General features: G+C 43.0%; 1 protein-coding gene across 2 annotated transcripts in view; it reads right to left on the reverse strand.

Annotated features, from left to right (window-relative positions):
- Aff3 (AF4/FMR2 family member 3) overlaps positions 1-19,466 on the reverse strand; it is a 472,213-nt gene that overhangs the window by 87,794 nt on the left and 364,953 nt on the right. For both annotated transcript variants that reach the window (XM_036167292.1, XM_036167290.1), the window contains exon 10: positions 8,058-8,109. In XM_036167292.1, the coding sequence (XP_036023185.1) occupies positions 8,058-8,109 (52 nt within the window). The remainder of the gene's footprint in view (positions 1-8,057; positions 8,110-19,466) is intronic.

Raw genomic sequence — 19,466 nt, forward strand, 5'->3', positions numbered from 1 at the left:
AAAGTCACAGCACAAAGGGTCACTCCTCCCAGTTGAAGGAATGTGCTCTGGAGGGAGAATTCTACTTCCTTGCCAATAACAGTTCTGCTGAAAGCTAGGTTGGAGAAGAATGGCCCATTTGGTCTGGAAGCTGGTTTCCCTGAGCTCCTGGAATGGAGGGTCTGGGTGGGTGGTACTGACATCTGTTATTAACAAAATCTTGCCTTAGTTTAAAAAAAAAATGGAGATCCTTGTGTAAATTCTACTATTCTAGCAAACAACATGGTTTCTTGTCTTTGTGTTAATCATTTATTTTCCTACATTTATTGGATCTTCTTTTAATTTTTATATAATTTCCTCATTTTTTTAGTTTTCCATTCATAGGGTTGAGGTTGGAAGTAAGGCACATTCTTCAGCCTCAGCTTATATAAATCTCACCTGAGTTCCAAAGAGAAGGTCTCTAACACGTTTTGGGGAACAGCATATGGGGCTTCGTACATTTGTGGACAGTGAGCTCTAACTATTTTAGTTTTGGAAATTACAGCCGACTAGAATGGAAAGAGAAGAATTTGGCTCCCCACTTCCCTGGTGTGTGGCTTTCACAGGTTTCCATAATCTGATAAAGACAAATTTCCATTTACTTTGGATGACAGTAAACTCTGGTTTATAAAATGGAATTACTTAACTGAGCATTAGGGCTGAGAAACAAACCCATCCTCCTGCTGAGCCCTTACATTTTCTTCCAGGATTGTGATTGACAGTTCAGCTGGGTACTCATCCCTAGACAGGTATGACAAAGATCTGACAGGCAGGTGTCTCCAACTATACTCACTGTGTTTCCATACAGAAGGGAAACTAACTCAGCAATGCTATAAAACTGAATGTTTACTCAGGAACATGATTATAAGACTAGAAATAAAACCAAATATAAGCTACTCTTTTCCCCGTGTTCCTATTGGGTTTAAAATACATAATATATAGTCTTCTGCATAGTCCTTCAGAAACAAGGCATCTTCTGGCATTGAAAATTTACTTAAAGTTTTTGTGGTTAAATTATCATAACAAATATTACTAATGTGTAATTCATCTTGAGCAGTAAGCCAGCAGCTTGCATGGATATGTGCAGCTTAGTAGGCATTTAAGACTATTCTTGCAATGATTTATGAAAAAATTGTCTAGCTCTTGTTTGGATACAAATAACATCTCTAATACACTTCATTTCTCATGGAAAAGAAGCTTGATTTTGGAGCCATGCCCCTCAAACCTGGTCCTGATTACTGCTTCAACTCCTGTTTATATAATTCTACACAGTTTTGGCAGGATCCAAGAGCACATACCAGGGTGTTGGCTTTTATGAATCTCCTGGGATGTGAATGTCACGCTGACTGGATGAACTCTGGCCACAAATCCCAGACAAGCACAATGACTCTATTTATTCAGACTTGGCTGCCTGAATGCAGATTGACTCTGTGTGTAATAAATTTTCACAGGCCAAGAACCTCCACATCAACCAAGCTGAGGCTGAGAAGAAAAAAACGCACGGAGTGGAACTGGGCTGCAGAGACCTCTACTTCCTGGCTGCGTTTCATTCCCTTACTGCTTTGTGCGATCACAGATTGACATGAGTGTCAATGCCTTTAAAGTTTTCTTTCTCAAGGTTTTCGAAGTTCTGTTTTCTGTTATGCAGTTGTCATATTAAAATACAACAAGGGGGCAGGGATGAAGAGCAGAAATCTGCTTTTAATAGTTTACCCCCAAACTGGTATGAGTCATCAGTGGCCTCTACAGGACAGAGCTGAGAAATGAGATAGGGCTATTTCTTTGCTAGTCAGCAAGAGAGCAAATGAAATGCCATGGCTGCGCTGTGGGGCTGTACTCTTGGCTGCACTGTGGGGCTCAGCGGGGCCTCTCCTGCAGCCTGGACATGTTAGGGGCACAGAAGCTTTGGATTCTTCCTGACAGACAAGATTATTACCCTCTGTATTATAAATAAGAAAATAATTGCCTCTTTAGCTTGCAGATTTATGTTAATGACATAGATATCTATTAAATTAATTGTATGCTCTCCAAATATTGATTGGGGATTAAAAGGTAACTTTCCTTCATTGTGCTGAGAAATCAATTAGGCCAATAGAGAAATTCCCCTCTACAGATTAAATCCAATGATCGCTGCCTGTAAAATTAAAACAGTCAGTTTAAGTGGATAAACTACACTCATTTAAAGAGAAAAATGCACTTATATAATTAAAATGAAAAGACTGCCCAATCTCTGTGGATAATGTGATTACTTGGAGCTTCAGGCACAGACGTCGCCATTCAGTGTGGATCGCTCTCCCCTTGCTCTCCCTGAGCTGTGGATTTGTCATCTCGGAAACCTTGCTAGCAGCTGACACTCGAGCTACTGCTTGCCAAAAGTCTCAATCATGTGTCCTTTTCCTTATGCCCCAGCTGCAATGATCCTGTCTAGAGATTTGCTCTGTCTCACTCCCCAAGCTTTCACAGACTCAAGAGGTAGAGATCATCTTTTTGACCAAATGGTGAAACACGCACTGATTCCTCTCTCCTTCCAAATCCACCACAGAAATCCTTTAAGGCAGCCTCAGCCTTCAGGAATCATTTCATCTTCTGATTGCTTCCCATTTTTTCCCCTAGGGGACTATTAACCGTTGGAATCTGTTACATTTACATCCAAACAAGAAATCTGATGCTCAGATCTGCTCCAGCCTCATCAAGTGTAAGAATTCTGAGGGCCATCATGCCAGCATGATTTCATTTCAAGGGTGTCACAGCCAACTTATCAAGTAAACCTTGCCACAGTTGAGGGCACAATTAAAATTCTGTTACCGTTGAGAAAGACAATGAGGAGATCCCATTCTCTTGACTTTGGAGGCCTCAACTTGAGATGACTGAGAAAACCTTGTAACCTTAATATGGCTTGACATACACTGTGTGTAAGAAATTTGTATGCAGTTTTCTTGCAGACAGTATAGACACTTTTTTTTAAAATCAAGTAGGCATGTTATCTGTGAATGTATTAGAGCTGCCTTATAATCTTAGCTCTTCTATTTTTCTCCTGTCACTGAACATGTTTACCTAATGTTTGGGATTAGAAAAAAATATCAGTGTTTAGTAAGAGAAATAAAGGCAGACCAAAGGTCATCTTTGCTTCTGGACCTATGGATTAGTCCATAGGTCACTAAATCCCAATTTAAGGCCATACTCTGTGTTTATTTATGTATCCATTCAACAGATAGAACCTTTACTGAGCCAGACAGTCTCTGTCCTCTGGGATCTTTCAGTTTTGTTGACAGGAATAGTTACTGTCAAAAGTAAACACATGTAATAAACTAAAATTAGAATGAGGTCCTGGAGAAAGCATAATATTACTGAGAAAAGGCCATGCCAGGGTCTCTCTGAGAAAGTACCTTCAGTATGCACAGGTGTTACCCAGGGGAAACACAGAGCAGAGGCCTGTCGAAGCCCTGGGGCAGCTGAGCATGGCTTGTTAGAGGAGCCAAGAGAGGGCCCAGGAGGCCTAAGTGCTGGAACAAGGTCAATGAGAAGGGAAGATGTGGACAAGGTTCGACTGTCAGGCTAGTGGAGGCCATGATACGAGCACTTCATTTCTCTCCAGCTGGGAGAGGAAATCCATTGCAGATTTTAGATAAAAAACTGATTTGGGAGCCAGAGAGCTGGCTGAATTAAGAGCAGCTGCTGCTCCTGTGCAGAACCCATGTTTGGTTCCCAGCACACACAATAGGCTGCACACAAGTGCCTGTTAACTCCAGTTCTAGGTTATCTGATGCCCCCTCTTGGCCTCCATGGGTACTGCATGCATGTGGTGCCCATACAGACAGCAAGATATATATACATAAATAAAAATAATAGTTTTTAAAAATAATTTGATCTGACATACATTTTAAAAAGACCACTGAGGACCAACTATTATAGAGGTTGGAGAACAGCATAAAAAGCTGGTTTAAACTAGTTGGGATGGAAAGGGGTAGGGAGACTAATATTTCATTTTGGAAGTTAAATTTATAGGCGTTAGAGAAGAAAGGCATATTTGAATGAGGAACGGGAGTTATCAAGACTGAGTCTGTGATTTGAGGCTTGAGCAATGGGCATCTGGTAATGCTAGCTCTGGAAATGGGAACAGTCACAAGACAAACATTTGGGTAGAGGGGAGGCAAAACCCAGAAGTTCAGCTTGGCATGGCCTGAGTCTGGAAGGCTTATGAGACAGTCCAATTGAAAAGTTGAGCATGTGTGTGGTTTAGAAGCATGTTCTGAGCCAGAAGTTGAGGCTGCATAGGAGTTGCCATTACATAAAAACTTAAGGTCACGAGGAGGGACAAGGATGCCCCAAAGGAACTAGAAAGGAAAAGGCAACAGGGTCAGACTCCAACCCACCAGTGGTGGAGAGTGAGCAGTCAGCCAATCATTCTGAGAAGAATCAGGTGGAGAGGAAGGGCACAGGTGAGAGGTATGTAGTACTGGACCCCTTCGAGAAAGCGGTGAACAAGAGTGGTCCACAATGCCACTTTTCGGGTAAGGCAAGGGATGAAAAGAGACAGGCATTTGGGTCAGTTGTGGTTCCAGCACAGCAGCTGTGACAGAGAAGAGTTGTCCTTAGTGGGGAAAGCAGGGCTGGGGACAAGTTCCAAAGAAGCAGAGCAAATGGGACAAACGTCTGGTAGGACTGGGCAGCCTCCTCTGTGACATGAGGGGAGGGGTTGGCAACTTGAGGGCAGTAAGAGCAGGATGTGGCAGGGGAGGAAAGACTAGTCTTTTTTACTAGATGGAATGCAGAGTGGCTATGAAATACGGGCTAAGACTCGGCTCTCTCACTGATGGCAGGGAGAGTGAGTACTTGAGAAGCTGAGGGATGATGACTGTCAAAAGTTAGAGGCTGGCCTGGGCTAACCCCACTCCCACACAAACTCCAGATGTTCCAAGATTAAATTCTATACTGTCTGTGCTTGTCAAGTTGGTGATGGATGTAATGATAGGATATTCATGGAGAAAAATTATAAAATAACCAATGAACTACCATGTCTATATAATGCAGTATGACAGCCACTTTAAAAGGCTGTATGAAGTGGTGTGTGTGTGTGTGTGTGTGTGTGTGTGTGTGTGTGTGTGTGTGTTCGTGTGTGTGCGCGTGAGTGCGTGTGTGGGTGTATGCATGTGTGTGTGTGTGTGTATAGGCCAGAGGTCTATGTTGGACATTTTTATCTTTTCTGCATCCTGACTGTGGAAGCACTATGGCCAGCAGCCTGATGACCCTACTGTCCCAAACTCTGGACTGTATGCCTTCAAACTGTGAGCCCCCCAACACCCTTCCTGCCTTGAGTTGCTTTCTCAGGCATTTCTTCACAGCCACAGGGAGAGTAACTGATATGGAGCATGCTTACAAGTGGAGCACTTGAAGGACTTCGTGGTTGATAAGCTACTCTGCAGCTGGGCAGGTATTTGAACCCTGGGGCAAGGCTTGGTGGTCCTCATTACTAAACTAGCCTCCTGTCTTCATTTCTAAGAGCACAAAGGCAATTAGGAGAAAAAGCAACAGGAAGACAGGTGTGTTGGAGAAAATGCATCAGAGTGTGAGGCAAACATGCACAGCAATCTAAGGCTCTTATGGACGTCCTTTTTATTTTCAGGTGGCCACACAGGCCAGCTGTTCCAATATTTACAAAGACAACTACGCTGATCTTGGGCAGGGAAGTATGCAAAGTTTTTTGAAAAGAATTCTGGGAAAGAGGTAAACTCTGATTGTACCTGGAACGATCACTGAAAACCAACATGTGAAAAAAGAATGAAAAATGTATGTTTTGTGTATGTACAGGCTGCATGTTTTCATGGGGGGAATACTATCCTTAGTCTTTTTCTAAAAGTAGGGGAACCCCTCAAGGCTCAGGGAACACCATGGAAGAGAGAGTGGAAAGAATATAAGATCTTTGAAGACAGGGAGAAGGGATGTGAAGTGCTGTCTTCAGGTCATGATATAGCCCTCACAAAGAACATGATCTCAGCAGCTACAGGAGCCTAAACTAGGAAGGCTCAAGAATGGGCCTACTAACAACAGTCCATGGTAGACAAGAAAGGAGTCATGGGCTCCTGCTTTTTCCCTGCTGAACTACTGACAACTGATGGAATCTGGGATGCAGGGGAGACACTGTCTTTAGTTGCATACTAAAAAGTGAGCCCACCATTCTCTAAGGCAGAATAAACAGGATACACTACATATACACATGGAATGATCAAATAAACTTAATCAGTAAAAACAGTGGGAGTGTTATGATTTTGTGATTATATAAGAGTATACTTTAGACCCAAATAAGACAGCTTAATACAATTAATGTTGACAATTTAACTTATAGTATCATATGCAAAAACACTGTTTGGAGTTCGTTAATAAGTTAGGGATTACTGTGTAAAAATCATTCATTCTGAGTGCTCCTTTTACTAAAACTGTAAAATATATACAAGGGTTGAAACACAATAATACAGGGTCTGACCTATATGTCACAGTACAGTGTTACCAATGGCTGTAGACCGGAAGGTAGATAATAAAACAAATGATTCCGTTGACTTTAGAGAATGTAAAAGTACAACGTTAGTAATGGGTTTCTTAAATTTCATTTTTACTGTAAGTATTTCTTGCAAATAGTTCTAGAAACTGTTTACCCTGTGAATCCTTTTTCTAATATAAACTATCCACAAATTGCATGATTGGGAAGGCTTAACCCATTTGGTACCTAGCTGAGCCTCTCAGTGGTATAAAATAGAGATGAAATCATTTTCTTTTAGTAACATAGATGAGAAAACAAAATTAGAAGTCAAACTGTTTTACATTTCTCCAATGACTGCTGAGCTGTGGGTATCTGATTGCCTGGGATAGACATCTAGAGACAAATTATTGCATCTCTAAAATTCTCAAAGTCTAAAAGGCCCTTTCTCCCCAGCTAATCTTCCTCTCCAGGGAGGCACTCTGTTTGCCAACCAGGTTCCCAGATTCATGGAGTCCTCTTGCATCCTTGTGCCTTAGTTTATCTCAGAGAGGAACAAGCCTTCCATGGCCCCACACCCATGTTCTGACCAGGCACACTTCTTAGTAATGTTCCCCTGACTTTTCTCTCTCATTTGCTGGCTCCTTATAAACATTATTTGTATTTGCATGCCTAGACAGCAAATCATGTGCACAACATTTCAGGATACCTTTGAAGCAAGTTCACTATTTCAAAATCAACAGAGTGGCACATGCATTTAGCCTAACACATAAAGATGACATTAAAAAGAAAACTCTTCAAATGGTCTCTCTAACCTATCTTATTCATCCAAATTCAACAAAATGCAATATAGGTGATAGGGCAAATGAAAGAAATGTAGGAAGATCTGTCTTTAGTGTTGTGAAACCTGCTTTAAAATAAAAACGTTTCCTGAGATGCAGAAGTGAGGGTGATGAATGTTAAGTGGGTATTTTTTCACCTTAACTGACTGATCAGAAGACTATTTATAGCCCCCCTGACTGATGTCTCAAGCTGGTAAATCAACAGCAAGGGAGACTATTTCAAGAACATTTATCATTTAAGACAAACAGCTGAGACTGCGCGTGATTATTTTTTATTCATCATGTTCGCTCACCTCTGTGTTCGCCCCTTCTCCCTGTTAATAATATCTGTATAAGGCTTCTCAATATTTAATGGTACAGCCTCCCTGCTGCATGCTGATGAGCATAAGGTCACATGTTTGATGTCGAGAAGGCCAGTTATCTTTGCCAAAAGATGCTAAAAAAAGGGGGGGTGACCTCTATTTCCTAGGGAAGCCTGATTTTATCAGTTCTTTTAAAAACACTATTGTTGGGTTCTATGCCATTAAAAAAGAAATCACAGAATGAAAGCTTTTAATGGGATCAGAGCTCAAGACATTTCAATAAACTGGTCCAACTACACAGAAACTGCTGAGGGGCAGCACAATGGCCAGTATCATAGAACAGCTTGGTTCAGTGTTTCCTTGACTCAGTTTACCCTCATCTGTGCCTCATGTACAAGACAGCAACACACAAGAACATCTTACCTGTTCACCCTCTTCGTCATCACTACTTAGCTTAAGGTCATCTTCTAGCATTCTGAAAGAAGGAACAGAGAGACGTAGACACTTAGATTCAAAATCTTTCCATACTGAAACACCACCTTTCAGTAATGTGTATTTGATTTCTATTTCCCCCCCTTGTATTGTAAGTGCTTTTCCTCTGATGTACTTAGGAAAGAGCAGAGAGTCACATTACGAAAACTAACCCTCACAGCAATCACAGGATGAGATGGGGTTCCTTAAGAGTTGGCGGTTGTAGAAAAACAGAACCAAACAGGGACTGTTCCATGGGAAGCTTAAATTTCGCAATTGTTTGTTCATGCTTAAGAGCTGGGCTGAGTCCTCAGGCCTGTCTGGGGGGATGCTCATGGTAAAGAAAGTGGAAGAGCAAGCAGAATTCTGCTGAGGGTCATGTAGCCATGGTCTTGAGTCATTAGTGACATTTATGCAGGCCCCCCTGATGGCCTAAGTGCTGGAGAGGATGCCTACTCCAGGATCTGCTGAGTAGAAGGCAATCAACAGCTGGGTACTTCTGAAGAGTCCACTAGCTACCCCCATGGGACCTGCCATGAGCAGCAAGTCCATACAGGCCAACAGCAGACAAGAAGTGCAATGGCATACCCCACTGTTCTTAGTGATGAAAACGTGTTCTTATCAGCACCGCTGCGATTAGTTCTTCATAGAGCAGCTGTTTTCAGATTTGTCCCCTGCCAAAGGAATCCTGCTCAGAAATGCACCCTCTAAAATGTGCTCTGTGCACGCAGAGCTGTTCTGCCTAAGAGCAGGGAGAGTCCATTGGCGTAGAGCCCAGGGCTCCAGACTCTGGTCTGGAAGCTGTTGAGCTCTTGTGTTTAAAGACCTCAATGTCTTCCTTTGAGTCAACTTCTGAAGACTGCTACCAAATGTGCCTAGTCTAGGCAGATAGCTCTATTTTAATGCTATTTCAGTGACTTTGGGGGGAAAACTGGGGGCCAGGGGCTGTCAGGGCATGAACTCAATTATGAAATGTCTAAGCTTTGGGGGTAGGTGACATATGGCCCCTTGTTGACCCCATGGAAGGTGAAAGTTATACCTGGAGATCCTGCTTTAGAGTCCATGAGTCTAAGAAAAAAAATTGTTTCTCCCATCTCACAATGTAGGAAAAACAATCCTTTGTATCTGATCAGAATCATTTGGAAAAAACAACTGCAATTGAACATGTATGGTCTGGGGTCATTACCTCCTATCCACAGGGAGGAACATGGCATTCATGTTGTACTAGGTGTTCTAAGTACTCTAGGCAAGATTTAAAGCTACGAGGAGATGTGAGTTGGTCACATGCAAATCCAATGCCATTTTATAGAAGGGACTAGAGTGCATATCGATTTTGGTATCAGAAGAAGGTCCTGGAACCAAACAGTCCTTCACGAATATCAAGAAACAACTGTATTTATTCTTGACAATGTGGCAAAAGGGTTTATGGACACTTAAGAAATGCATAGGAGTAAATAAGCTGAGAAATAAAGATGTCACAACAAAGTCTGCCAACTAGGCCAGGTGCTCTCCTTTCAGGCTGTTCTCCATGTCACCTAGTGACTACAGTGGGGGACTATGTTTTAGCTTCTAAAAGTTGATTTAGGTCTACAGAAGCCAGGAAACAAGCCTGCTAGCCCAGTATCTAGGGAGGTCTCCCCTGGGGGTCAGTGGTTGGTCACACAGGCAGAAGTCGCTAAGGTAGACTTTAATGACAGCAAAGATGTTGATATAAAATACATGATAAAATCAAACTTTTAAAAATTGAGGCCAGAGCGCAGAAGCCTAACTAGAGGTACTGAGAAGTGGGATTTTACAATCCTGATACCCACCGAGCAGCAGATATAACCACATGGTGGCTTCATGGTAGAGTAAGATGCAGGTGACTGAGATCTGTGACACCCTGGAATGTGGGCAGGACATTTTAATACACCACCGAAGTGACTGAGACTGTGTACATTTTTTAACTTGGAATCTCTTAAGACAACAGTTTCTGTCTTGGTGTGTGTGTGTGTGTGTGTGTGTGTGTGTGTGTGTGTGTGTGTGTGTAAGTGTGCACAGGTGTGCATATTGCAGAAGATGATTCTCTCTTTCTTCCATGTGGATTCTGGGGTTCAAACTCAGATTTTCAGGCTTGGTGGCAAGCACCTGTGCCCACTGAGTCAGACCAAGACAGGGCCCACTGTTCTACAGCTTAGCATCACCTTATGCAGACCCTGCTGACCTGCATGGTAAACACCTCCACCTCAGGGTATACAGAGGCTGCTCTGTGGAGTGGGGCTTTTAGTTGATGGGATTTTTTTTTTGAGTTCCTTGTCATTTGAGGCTCTCAAAAGATCCTTCAATCCTTTATTTAAAGTTCATTTCATTTGTCCCACCTTAATGGCTTTAAAACAAATCTGAGTTTTAATTGAGCTGTTTCTACAGCAGGTGCTGCTACTGTCTCTACCGATCTCAGATTTAAAGCCAGAGACAATGTCTATTAAACCCAAACAATGTCTTTACTAAACACATCACATACGCAAATATCCATTCTAGCAATTAGTGTCCCACCATTGCCTGTGTCTTAAGAGTTTCTATGGTGGTGATAAAACACCATGACCAAAAAGCAACTAGGGAGGAAAGGGTTCCTTTTATCTTAAAGATTGCAGTCCATCATCCAGGGAAGTCAAGGCAGGAACTCAAAGTAGAGACCTGGGGCAGGAGCTGAGGTAGAGGTCATAGGGGAGTGCTGCTTACTGGCTTGTTCCTCATGGCTCACTCAGTGTACTTTCAAATACTATCCAGGATTACCAATCCAGGGGTGGCACCCCCTACGGTGAGCTAGACCCTCCCACATCAATCCATCAATCAAAAAATGTCCAATAGTCTTGCCCACAGGTCAATCTTGTGGGGGCGTTCTCTCAATGGAGATTCCTTTTCCCCAACTAACTCTGACTGTGTCAAGTTGACATAAAACTAGCTAGCACAATTTGCTATTGATACCTGTTGGGAAAGGGAAAATCAGTTTTCTCTAATGGAGTATCAATTGGTATGATGGTACCTCTCCTTAATTACTGAGTGTACCAGCTACGAAGGCCTGTCCACTTTCAAGAACTGCATCTCATTCCCAACCTTATATGCTCCTCACAAAAGTCAATCTTACTTAGAAAATTTGCCAATCCCAGGTAAGATATGGGATGAGTATACGTATCTATAATTCAATCAACTGCCTTTCCTGATAGCATCTTTATCTACATGTCGTTAATGAAGAGAAATAAAAGGAGATGAGACTTAGGAGAGGAAGCAGTCAAAGGTGTGGTGTGAGGGTTGAGGGTGAAGGACTAGTCTAATGGCAGCTGGCAGGCTGGCCTGCATTTCAGTTTGACACATGTCACTGATTAGCTCTCAGAGTGCGGGAAAGTCTTGGGATATAGTTGGCACAATGCTAAAGAAACAGTTGGATAAGATGGCCTCTGTCCTCTTATTGCTCTGAGTCCACTGGCTACTGCTCTTTATCAAAGTCCAGGCAGACTGTTGGAGAAAGAGAGCATCTAGTTAGCAGGATGCCAACAAGCAACCAAGGCTTTTAGCCCAACAGCCTCTAAGAAACTGTATTCTGCCAGTATCCACAGCAGTGAGTCTGGGGGTAGATCTTTCTCCAGTCAAGCCTTGGGATGACCTCAGTCCTGGCTGGTATTATGTTTGCAGCCCCTGACAGACCCTGAGTCAGAGGAGCCAGCTAAGCCAGACTCAGATTCTTCACCCATGAAATAATAATATAAGGGATGCTGTCTTGAGCTACTAAGTTGAGGGGTAATTTATTTGGCATCAATAAATAACTGGTACGTTAGTAGATAGCAGTAAGTATTTAGTATGTCTCTACTAGAAGACTGCCCCCAGTGACCTGAGGTGAACCTTTGTAGACACCACTCAAGACATCCAACATTAGAAATAATGTGAGACATTTCCTAATAGTGTTACTAAAAATAAGTAGGTGAGACTAATACATTCTATTTATGTCAATATGGTATTTCAGTATCATAACATACATGTTTTTAAAGTGCTCAACAGGTGTATATGGCTGTTGGATAACATAGGTTCATTTTTTTTTTTTTTTTTTGGTCAGAAGGCAAGGGTGTTCAAATTCCCAGAATGTCCTCAGTCTTTTTGTCCCAGATCTCTTACACTCCTGCGGGACAACTTTCCAGAGTGTAGTAGCTAAGAGGAGCAGAAGGCACATATCCATTGACTGTTCCCTGTGCTCATCGGCATCCTAGCAGCTCCTGGTGTCTGAGTCAAATGTGTCACTGACTCATCTTGCTGTGAATTCAAATGATGCACGACACACCACAGTGTACCTGTCAACTCTGACCTCACAGAAGCACCTGGAAACAGAAACGAAGATAACTACAAGTGGACCCCAAGAGGGTGGGCTCTGGGCACTGGACTTAGGCGTCTGTCCTAGGAGAAGAGAACAGTAGGTGAACTTGTAAACACATCTTGTAACTTGTTACCTGTGCTTGATTCACTGTCCATCTCTCCTGGACATGATAAAGGCACAGTACACACAGGGACTATCTGAAATTCTTAGCTTTTTTTTTTAACTGCTTATTTTCAAGTGGGTCACTTGTTCTTTCCATTTGGAATTGGAATTCTAGCCACTGGAGCTGGCAGCCTGAAAGGAATCGGTTTGAGCTACTATATATATCCCATAGTCCTTCGACCTAACCCCCTGCCTCAAATAAACCCCACAAGTGCCACATGCTGTTGGTGTGCGTGTGAAAGCATGAAGACATTTCATCTTTTCCATTTAGGGCAGCGCAGACCACAGTGATGAGGTCGCATCCCCCAAACACATTAGACTTTAAAATTGCTTCTTCCTGAAGGAATTACAGGAAAAGAGGGCTGTACGTACTCTATCATTTCGATCAAAAGACAACAGAGGCTTAGAAGCAGCACTTTCATAGGAAATGCTTTCTCTTGTAAGACGGTTTTTAAATTCCTATCTTTGTTACACCAACTTCTAGAAAATGAGTTTCTGAACTTGGTGTTCCTGGTATTAAAGGACTGAGTTTCTAAGGACAAGTGCATGCAAACACGGCAGGTATAAGAATATGCTCCTTTCCTGGGCAGACAATGGAGGAGAGTTTAGAGGGCCCCGGCTAGGGACATAAAATGCACTTGGCTGTACAGATCCAGTGACAAACATTTCTTTACTAGATCAGAGGGGTATTCATACATATTCATCTAGCTCAACTCTGTGATGCTGAATATTAACTATTATCAGTTAATTAATAAGCTTGGTATCTGTTCTGCTTGCTAACTAATGATCTGTTTAATTGGTAACGCTTGATGGTAAATGTGCATTGGCGTTTGGAGGGTCATATATACTTTGGCTAAGATTTGTTTCTTAGTTTTGAAATACCAGTTTCTGCATTTTTGTGGCTGTTGTTATTGACATGTTAATTGTGTGTGAAGAGTCCCTAATTAAGGGATTTGTTTGAATAGGTAAGTTGTTAGAATTAGGAAAGAGGACAAAACATAATCTCTCAATTAACAAATTCATGCACTTAAGCTCTATCAGGGTCCCTGAGAATGCCATCACACGGTCATTACTAAGCTTTTCTGCACCTTGGAATCACTTGGGAATCTTTAAAGCATTCTGATACTGGCTTCCACTCCTCCTGCATATTCTGATTTGATAGGTCTAGAGTGCAATCTGGGTTTCCAGACTGTTTAAAGTTCCCTTGGTGATTCTAAACTGTAATGAGGGTTAAGAACAGTATCGACAGGATGAAATGGACTGTACCGGTAAGAGCTAAAGGGTAGCTCCTGACTGCGGATAAAGTCCTCACCTCTAAGGTTTAGTTGGTCCATTAATAAACTGGGATGGATGATAGTCAAAACTCAAGAGACAATTTAGGTAAAAATGTATGTTAACTCTACAGGCTTGCAGGGGTGCTCAACCAAGGTTTAGGATAGCCTACGGTGCTTCTAAACATACTGACTAGAGGGCCACATCCCTAGAGATTCTGGTTTCACTGGACTGGCCACAGGCATCAGTATTTTTGATGAACTCCCATGGTCAACACATTTGTTGAAACCTAATCACCAGTGTTGTGGTAAGAAGATGTAAGACCACTGGAAGGCGATTAGGTTATGAGAACAGGGATATCAAGAATGGGATGATTGCCCTTATAAAGGATCCCAGGGCTGGGCATGCAACACAGTGGTAGACTGCTTGTGTATCTTATACAAAATCCCAAGTTCAATCTGCAGTTCTCAGCAACACAAAACCAACAAGCCAAGTGCCCAAAGAGATCTATCATATGAGGACTCAACAAACAGGTACTACCTATGAACTAGAAAGTGGACCTTCACCAGATGTTCAGTCTGCTTCCTTGACTTTGGACTCCCCAGCCTCTGTTGTTCATAAGCTATCTAATCTAAGGTACTTTCTAAGATATTTTGTTATAAAAGTCTAAATGAGGCACACACATCCAAAAATAACTTAGCAGTAACTGAGACTCCCTGTCTGGATTCTGACTTGATGTCTATCTCACTTCTGCACTGACGCCATCACTAATCTGTAGGTAGGACAAAATGACTCATTCTGCACCTGACTTTGTGCATAATTAGTGCACCATGCTAGAACTGTGTATTGACTCACTTGATTTTACCGTTCCCTCATCTTCTATTTGAATAAGAGTGTATTAGGGCAAGGGCTGTAGCCTTAGTGGCAGGGAACTTGCTTGGCTTGCAACACCCTTCAGTTTTATCCCTCCTGCACTTCAAAGTGGAAAAAAAAAAAAAAAAAGACAATGCTCTAAGGGTAGCATTGTGTTTTCTCAGTATAACCCCATCATTACCAGTTAATCAACTTAGGGATTGTGACACAGTTTAGAATTCTACAGGAGCTGTTTGCAGAGACCATGGGCAACACAGGAGAATCTGACATTTCCTGGCCTGCTCTTGAGCTTATAAAAGGACACAGAGATGATCTGGATTATCATGACTTCTCCTGGCTGGAGAAGTCTTTGAAGTTTCTTCAAGACCAAACAGTGCAACATACGGCATTTGAGGCATGCGGAGACTCAATACCATTCCCTCTGTGTCCCAAGGGCTAGGAGTCTAGGGACTACATTTCCCACAAGCCCCATCAGCACACTTTCCATGGAGGTGTCACCATTGAGAGACACTTGAAGAGTGCTGTGAAGGTCAGAGAGTAACAACCACTGTTGCTCCCAGGGCAGAGGAGCAGCCACATCAGTCTCAGCACATGGCTGCCTTGACTCCCAGACAGGATTCCAGCATCACTCTTGGAAAACACCTGCAGGCATGGTGGGCATCTGAGATGACTGCTAGCAGTTTTCTAAAGTTTTCTGCAGTTTTCTGCAGTTCTTGTATTTATTGCTTCTCTGTAATGACTTTCCAATGACCAACTTCTCCCCATTGGCTCCCTGACCTAAGATTCCTTCGCCTTCCTGATGAGCGTGGAAGCCACCAATTCTTTATGTCAGTGTCTTTCTACTTGAAATACCTGCAGCAGCTTCTCTTGTCCAGATTAAACTCTGACCCACATATACAATAAACAGCAAGAGGTTCGGAACCAGAAAGCCTGATGCAATACTTCATATCCCCACTCTACCATGCACTAGTTATGTGTTCCTGTCCAAAGAACTTAAAATTGTTCTGCCTCAGTTTCCTGGTTTATAAGGTGAGAAACCAAAAATGTTGGCCTTCTAGGAATGCTGTGAGAATTCCATAGAGAAACAAACAAAGCACATGTTATAGTATTTAGCACATGGTAGCCACACACAGGCATTCGATATGATGACAGGTATTTTATTACCCAATTCATACTGTCACTGTAACTGGGCCTCAGTTTAGGTCCATTTTCTTGTTTCTAGCACAGATCATAGATTGCTAATTTCCTCACTGTTTCTGAAGAGCACGTTCTAGGAGCCCAAACCATGACGTTGCAAAAGTCTCTGTCTCACTGTTGATTGGGGACAGGCAGAAGAGAAACCTTGTGAGGTGATAAACATGACGGCACAGGACCATCTCTTTTTTCCTTGGCAGGCAATCATGGCCCTGCTCTCTTTCTTTGTAGGCATATTCTTTGGTTTGTAAGTCTCCAAGTATTCTGTAATTCTCTTCTGTGTCTGCTATAAATTCGTCGGTATCCTTCTCCAGCTGCCCTTGAACCAGCTATGCAGCCAAGGATAGCCTTGAACTCTTGATCCCCCTGCCTCTGTAGAGTCACAGTAGGACACAGCCCAGTCACTATACAGGCTATATCAAGATTAGCTCCAGTGAGAGAACCGCCAGCTATAAAGGTCTGGGTCAGAAATGTTCCCTACAGGTGGTGAAATACTTGCTCCCTGGCTGGTATGCTATGGAAGGCTGTGGAACTCTTGGGACAAGGCTAGCAGAAGGAGGATTTTAGAGCATGCCTTGGGGATTGTTAGTACAGTTGCTTCTGGTTCCCTCTCTGCTTCTTGATTTTCAAGATGTGAAGGAGCAGCAGCATCAAGCTCCACAGCCCTAGACCAAACCATTTACCATACTGTCCCCACGATGACAGATCAGATTCTGTGAATCCTTAAGTAAAAACGCATTGTCCCTTAAGCTGCTTCTGCTAGTCACTTTTGTCATAGCAACAAGAAAGTAACTAATACACCTATGTTAGGAGGAAAGTTCTGATAACCAAGGCCTAAGATTATCAAATACCTTTCTAGTACCTGAACCCACTTAATTTGTACCTTCTTCAACTATATCTTGAGGACAAAAAGCCATCTGCTTCCTTGCTTTGGATAGTCATGAGGTCATTTAACATTCATCAAAGAGCCTGTAGGCCAGTGAAAGAAACACACCCTGGATCTGAGACCTGACCCAGTGAACGAAACACTTTATCCCTGAACCCAGAACCTAAGAAACATGCCCTGACTCTGAAACCAGTGTCAAAGAGACACACTTTGTCCCTAGAATCAGAGCCAGTGGAAGAAATATGCCCTGGCCTTAGAGCTAAAAAGCTGAAAAGAGCCAGTGAAAGAAACACAGTTTGGCCCTGAAACCAGAGCCATCTCTGACCAACAAAACCAACCTATCCCTGAGCAGAAGAAAATCTTCTCCCTGGAGAAATTCCACCCTGAAAAAGCCCTATGTATGCCCCTCTGCCTGGTCTGTTGTGGGCTGTTCTCTCCACCCTGGCAGAGGCAGCCACTCTCCTGGACTCCTCCTTCCCCAAATAAAACTCTTTCTTCTCAGAAGAACCTTGCTGAGATGTCCTTTAGGGGACTAAGCAAGGTGGAGAAGAAAAAGTACCAACTTTTCATTGGAGTTGGAGGAAACTGCTCTATTTCTGCAGGGATTTCCCCTTTAGCAGAGTGAAGCTGAAGAAGCCACGTCTTGGGCCGGCAGGAGAGAAGCAGCAGAGCTCTGCTAGGAAGCCCCCTTAAGGAGGGGGGTGGGGTGGGGGGCAGAGCAAAGCTCAGCTCTAATGGCTATCTCCAGGAGGGGAGCAGGAATTGCTATATCTTATGGGGAGACCATCCCCCACCACACCCCAGCTTCAGGTATAGCCTGGCTTCCCGAACAGTCAGGATACCTTTCCCTCCAGAGCTTACAGAGCCCGCTGTGGCGACACAAGCCTGTACTTGGCAGAGGCAGAGGACAGAAGGTAGAGGACGGAGGGTGGAGGGTGGAGGGTGGAGGGTAGAGGGTGGAGGGTGGAGGGTGGAGGGTAGAGGGTAGAGGGTAGAGGGCAGAGGCCAGAGACAGAATGGAGGATCATAGCTAGCTTGGGCTACAAGAGATACTGTCTCAAACCAACCCCAACCAACCAACCAACCAACCACAACCAAGCAAACATCCACTGAAACTATCTATCAACTTTGCCCTGTGCTGTGAGGAGTTGTCTGTGATGGGGATGCATCTGGAACTGGATTCTCCTCAGACACAGCCACCAAGTGGTCTAGGTCCTGGAACCCTCAGCACATTCTGCTTCTTGTGATTTGGAAGCTTTTGCACTGATCCACTAATCCTCTCTGCTGCAAATGTAATAAACTTGTCATTTAAATGTAAAGAGGAGAAAAGGACTTTTATGATCCATATTAAAGAAAATGCATCCTATTAGCCATTCATTGGAATTGGGGATTGGTATATGATCTTCTAACTAAGGCATTCTCATGAATTTGGCTTTAATGCTAACACTTTTGTAATATGTTGCATATTATGTCTGCTACTTTCGGAATTTTTCATTATAAAAGTAATCCAGGTGGCCTGAATATATAAAACTACAATTTGAAAAAAAAATCTCATATATGGAAGGACTAATTTAGCACTTAAAAAAAGTGAATAGACTTGAAAATTAGGTCAGGTATATTAAGTGTCCTAAACCCATCACCAGATATATACAACTGGCTTTCACCAAGGGAAGCATGATGCTCAGTCAACATGAATCATTTTCCAGCATTTTTTTGGGGGGGGGTCAGCTTAAAGTAAAATAGAACACATCAAACAATCTATATAAATTAAGCCCTGTAACACTGATTACAGACAAGGTTCTTATTACAGGGTTGTAAGCAGGGCCCCCTGGACCGGTGGAGGCCTCCTGAAGCTGATCCTCTTTGCACTGGCCGTATTGAGGGTTAAGCAGAGCACAGCTGCAGCACCCACCATTCGTTACCTATCCCACATTTTTTATATACTCATTGTTGGACTTCCAGAGTGCAGAAAGGAATCCCAAGTGCCAAGAAAATAAATCATGCTGAAAATGTTTAAGTGGGCCTGCGGATCTCAGGGACAGACCCTGACTGCGGCATAGCAGTGCATCTACCTACTGCCTAGGAAAACAATCAGGAAGTTTTGAACGCAGCAATTATCCTGGAAAGTACGGCATAAATCCTGTCTAAATGGGTCTGTTCATTGATGGAGGACAGGAGGCAAGGAGTGAAAATGGGATCACAGTTCAAAATGCTCGTTTTCCTGTTTTGAGTGAGTCAAGACCCTTGGGGAATATGCTTTGATTAAATGGCAGTGAATCAATTGCTCTAAGGTCCACACTAAGTACTGTCTATGGGTAAAGCTCATCTTTGAGAACCCTTTGCATTTGAGGTACATCTCTCAGGGCACCAGCTAGCTTATTCCTGTCTGAGTGAGCATGTAGAGTCCCTCCTGTGGTGTGACGTGGGCTTCCTTCCTGCCTACTGTGACATGTTTCTCCATACCCATACTGCTGGCACTGGCTGTGAGAAATCACACTGCATCTTGAGGGGCTACTCAGATTCTACCCCATTCTAATAGGTTTGTAAGCACTTACAACCTACAACTGTACCATCCAACTACAAATAAATAAAAACTCTTCAAGGGAGCAACGACGATTCCAAAGGAATGATG

This window comes from Onychomys torridus, chromosome 18 (assembly GCF_903995425.1).
Source record: "Onychomys torridus chromosome 18, mOncTor1.1, whole genome shotgun sequence".
Taxonomy (NCBI): domain Eukaryota; kingdom Metazoa; phylum Chordata; class Mammalia; order Rodentia; family Cricetidae; genus Onychomys; species Onychomys torridus.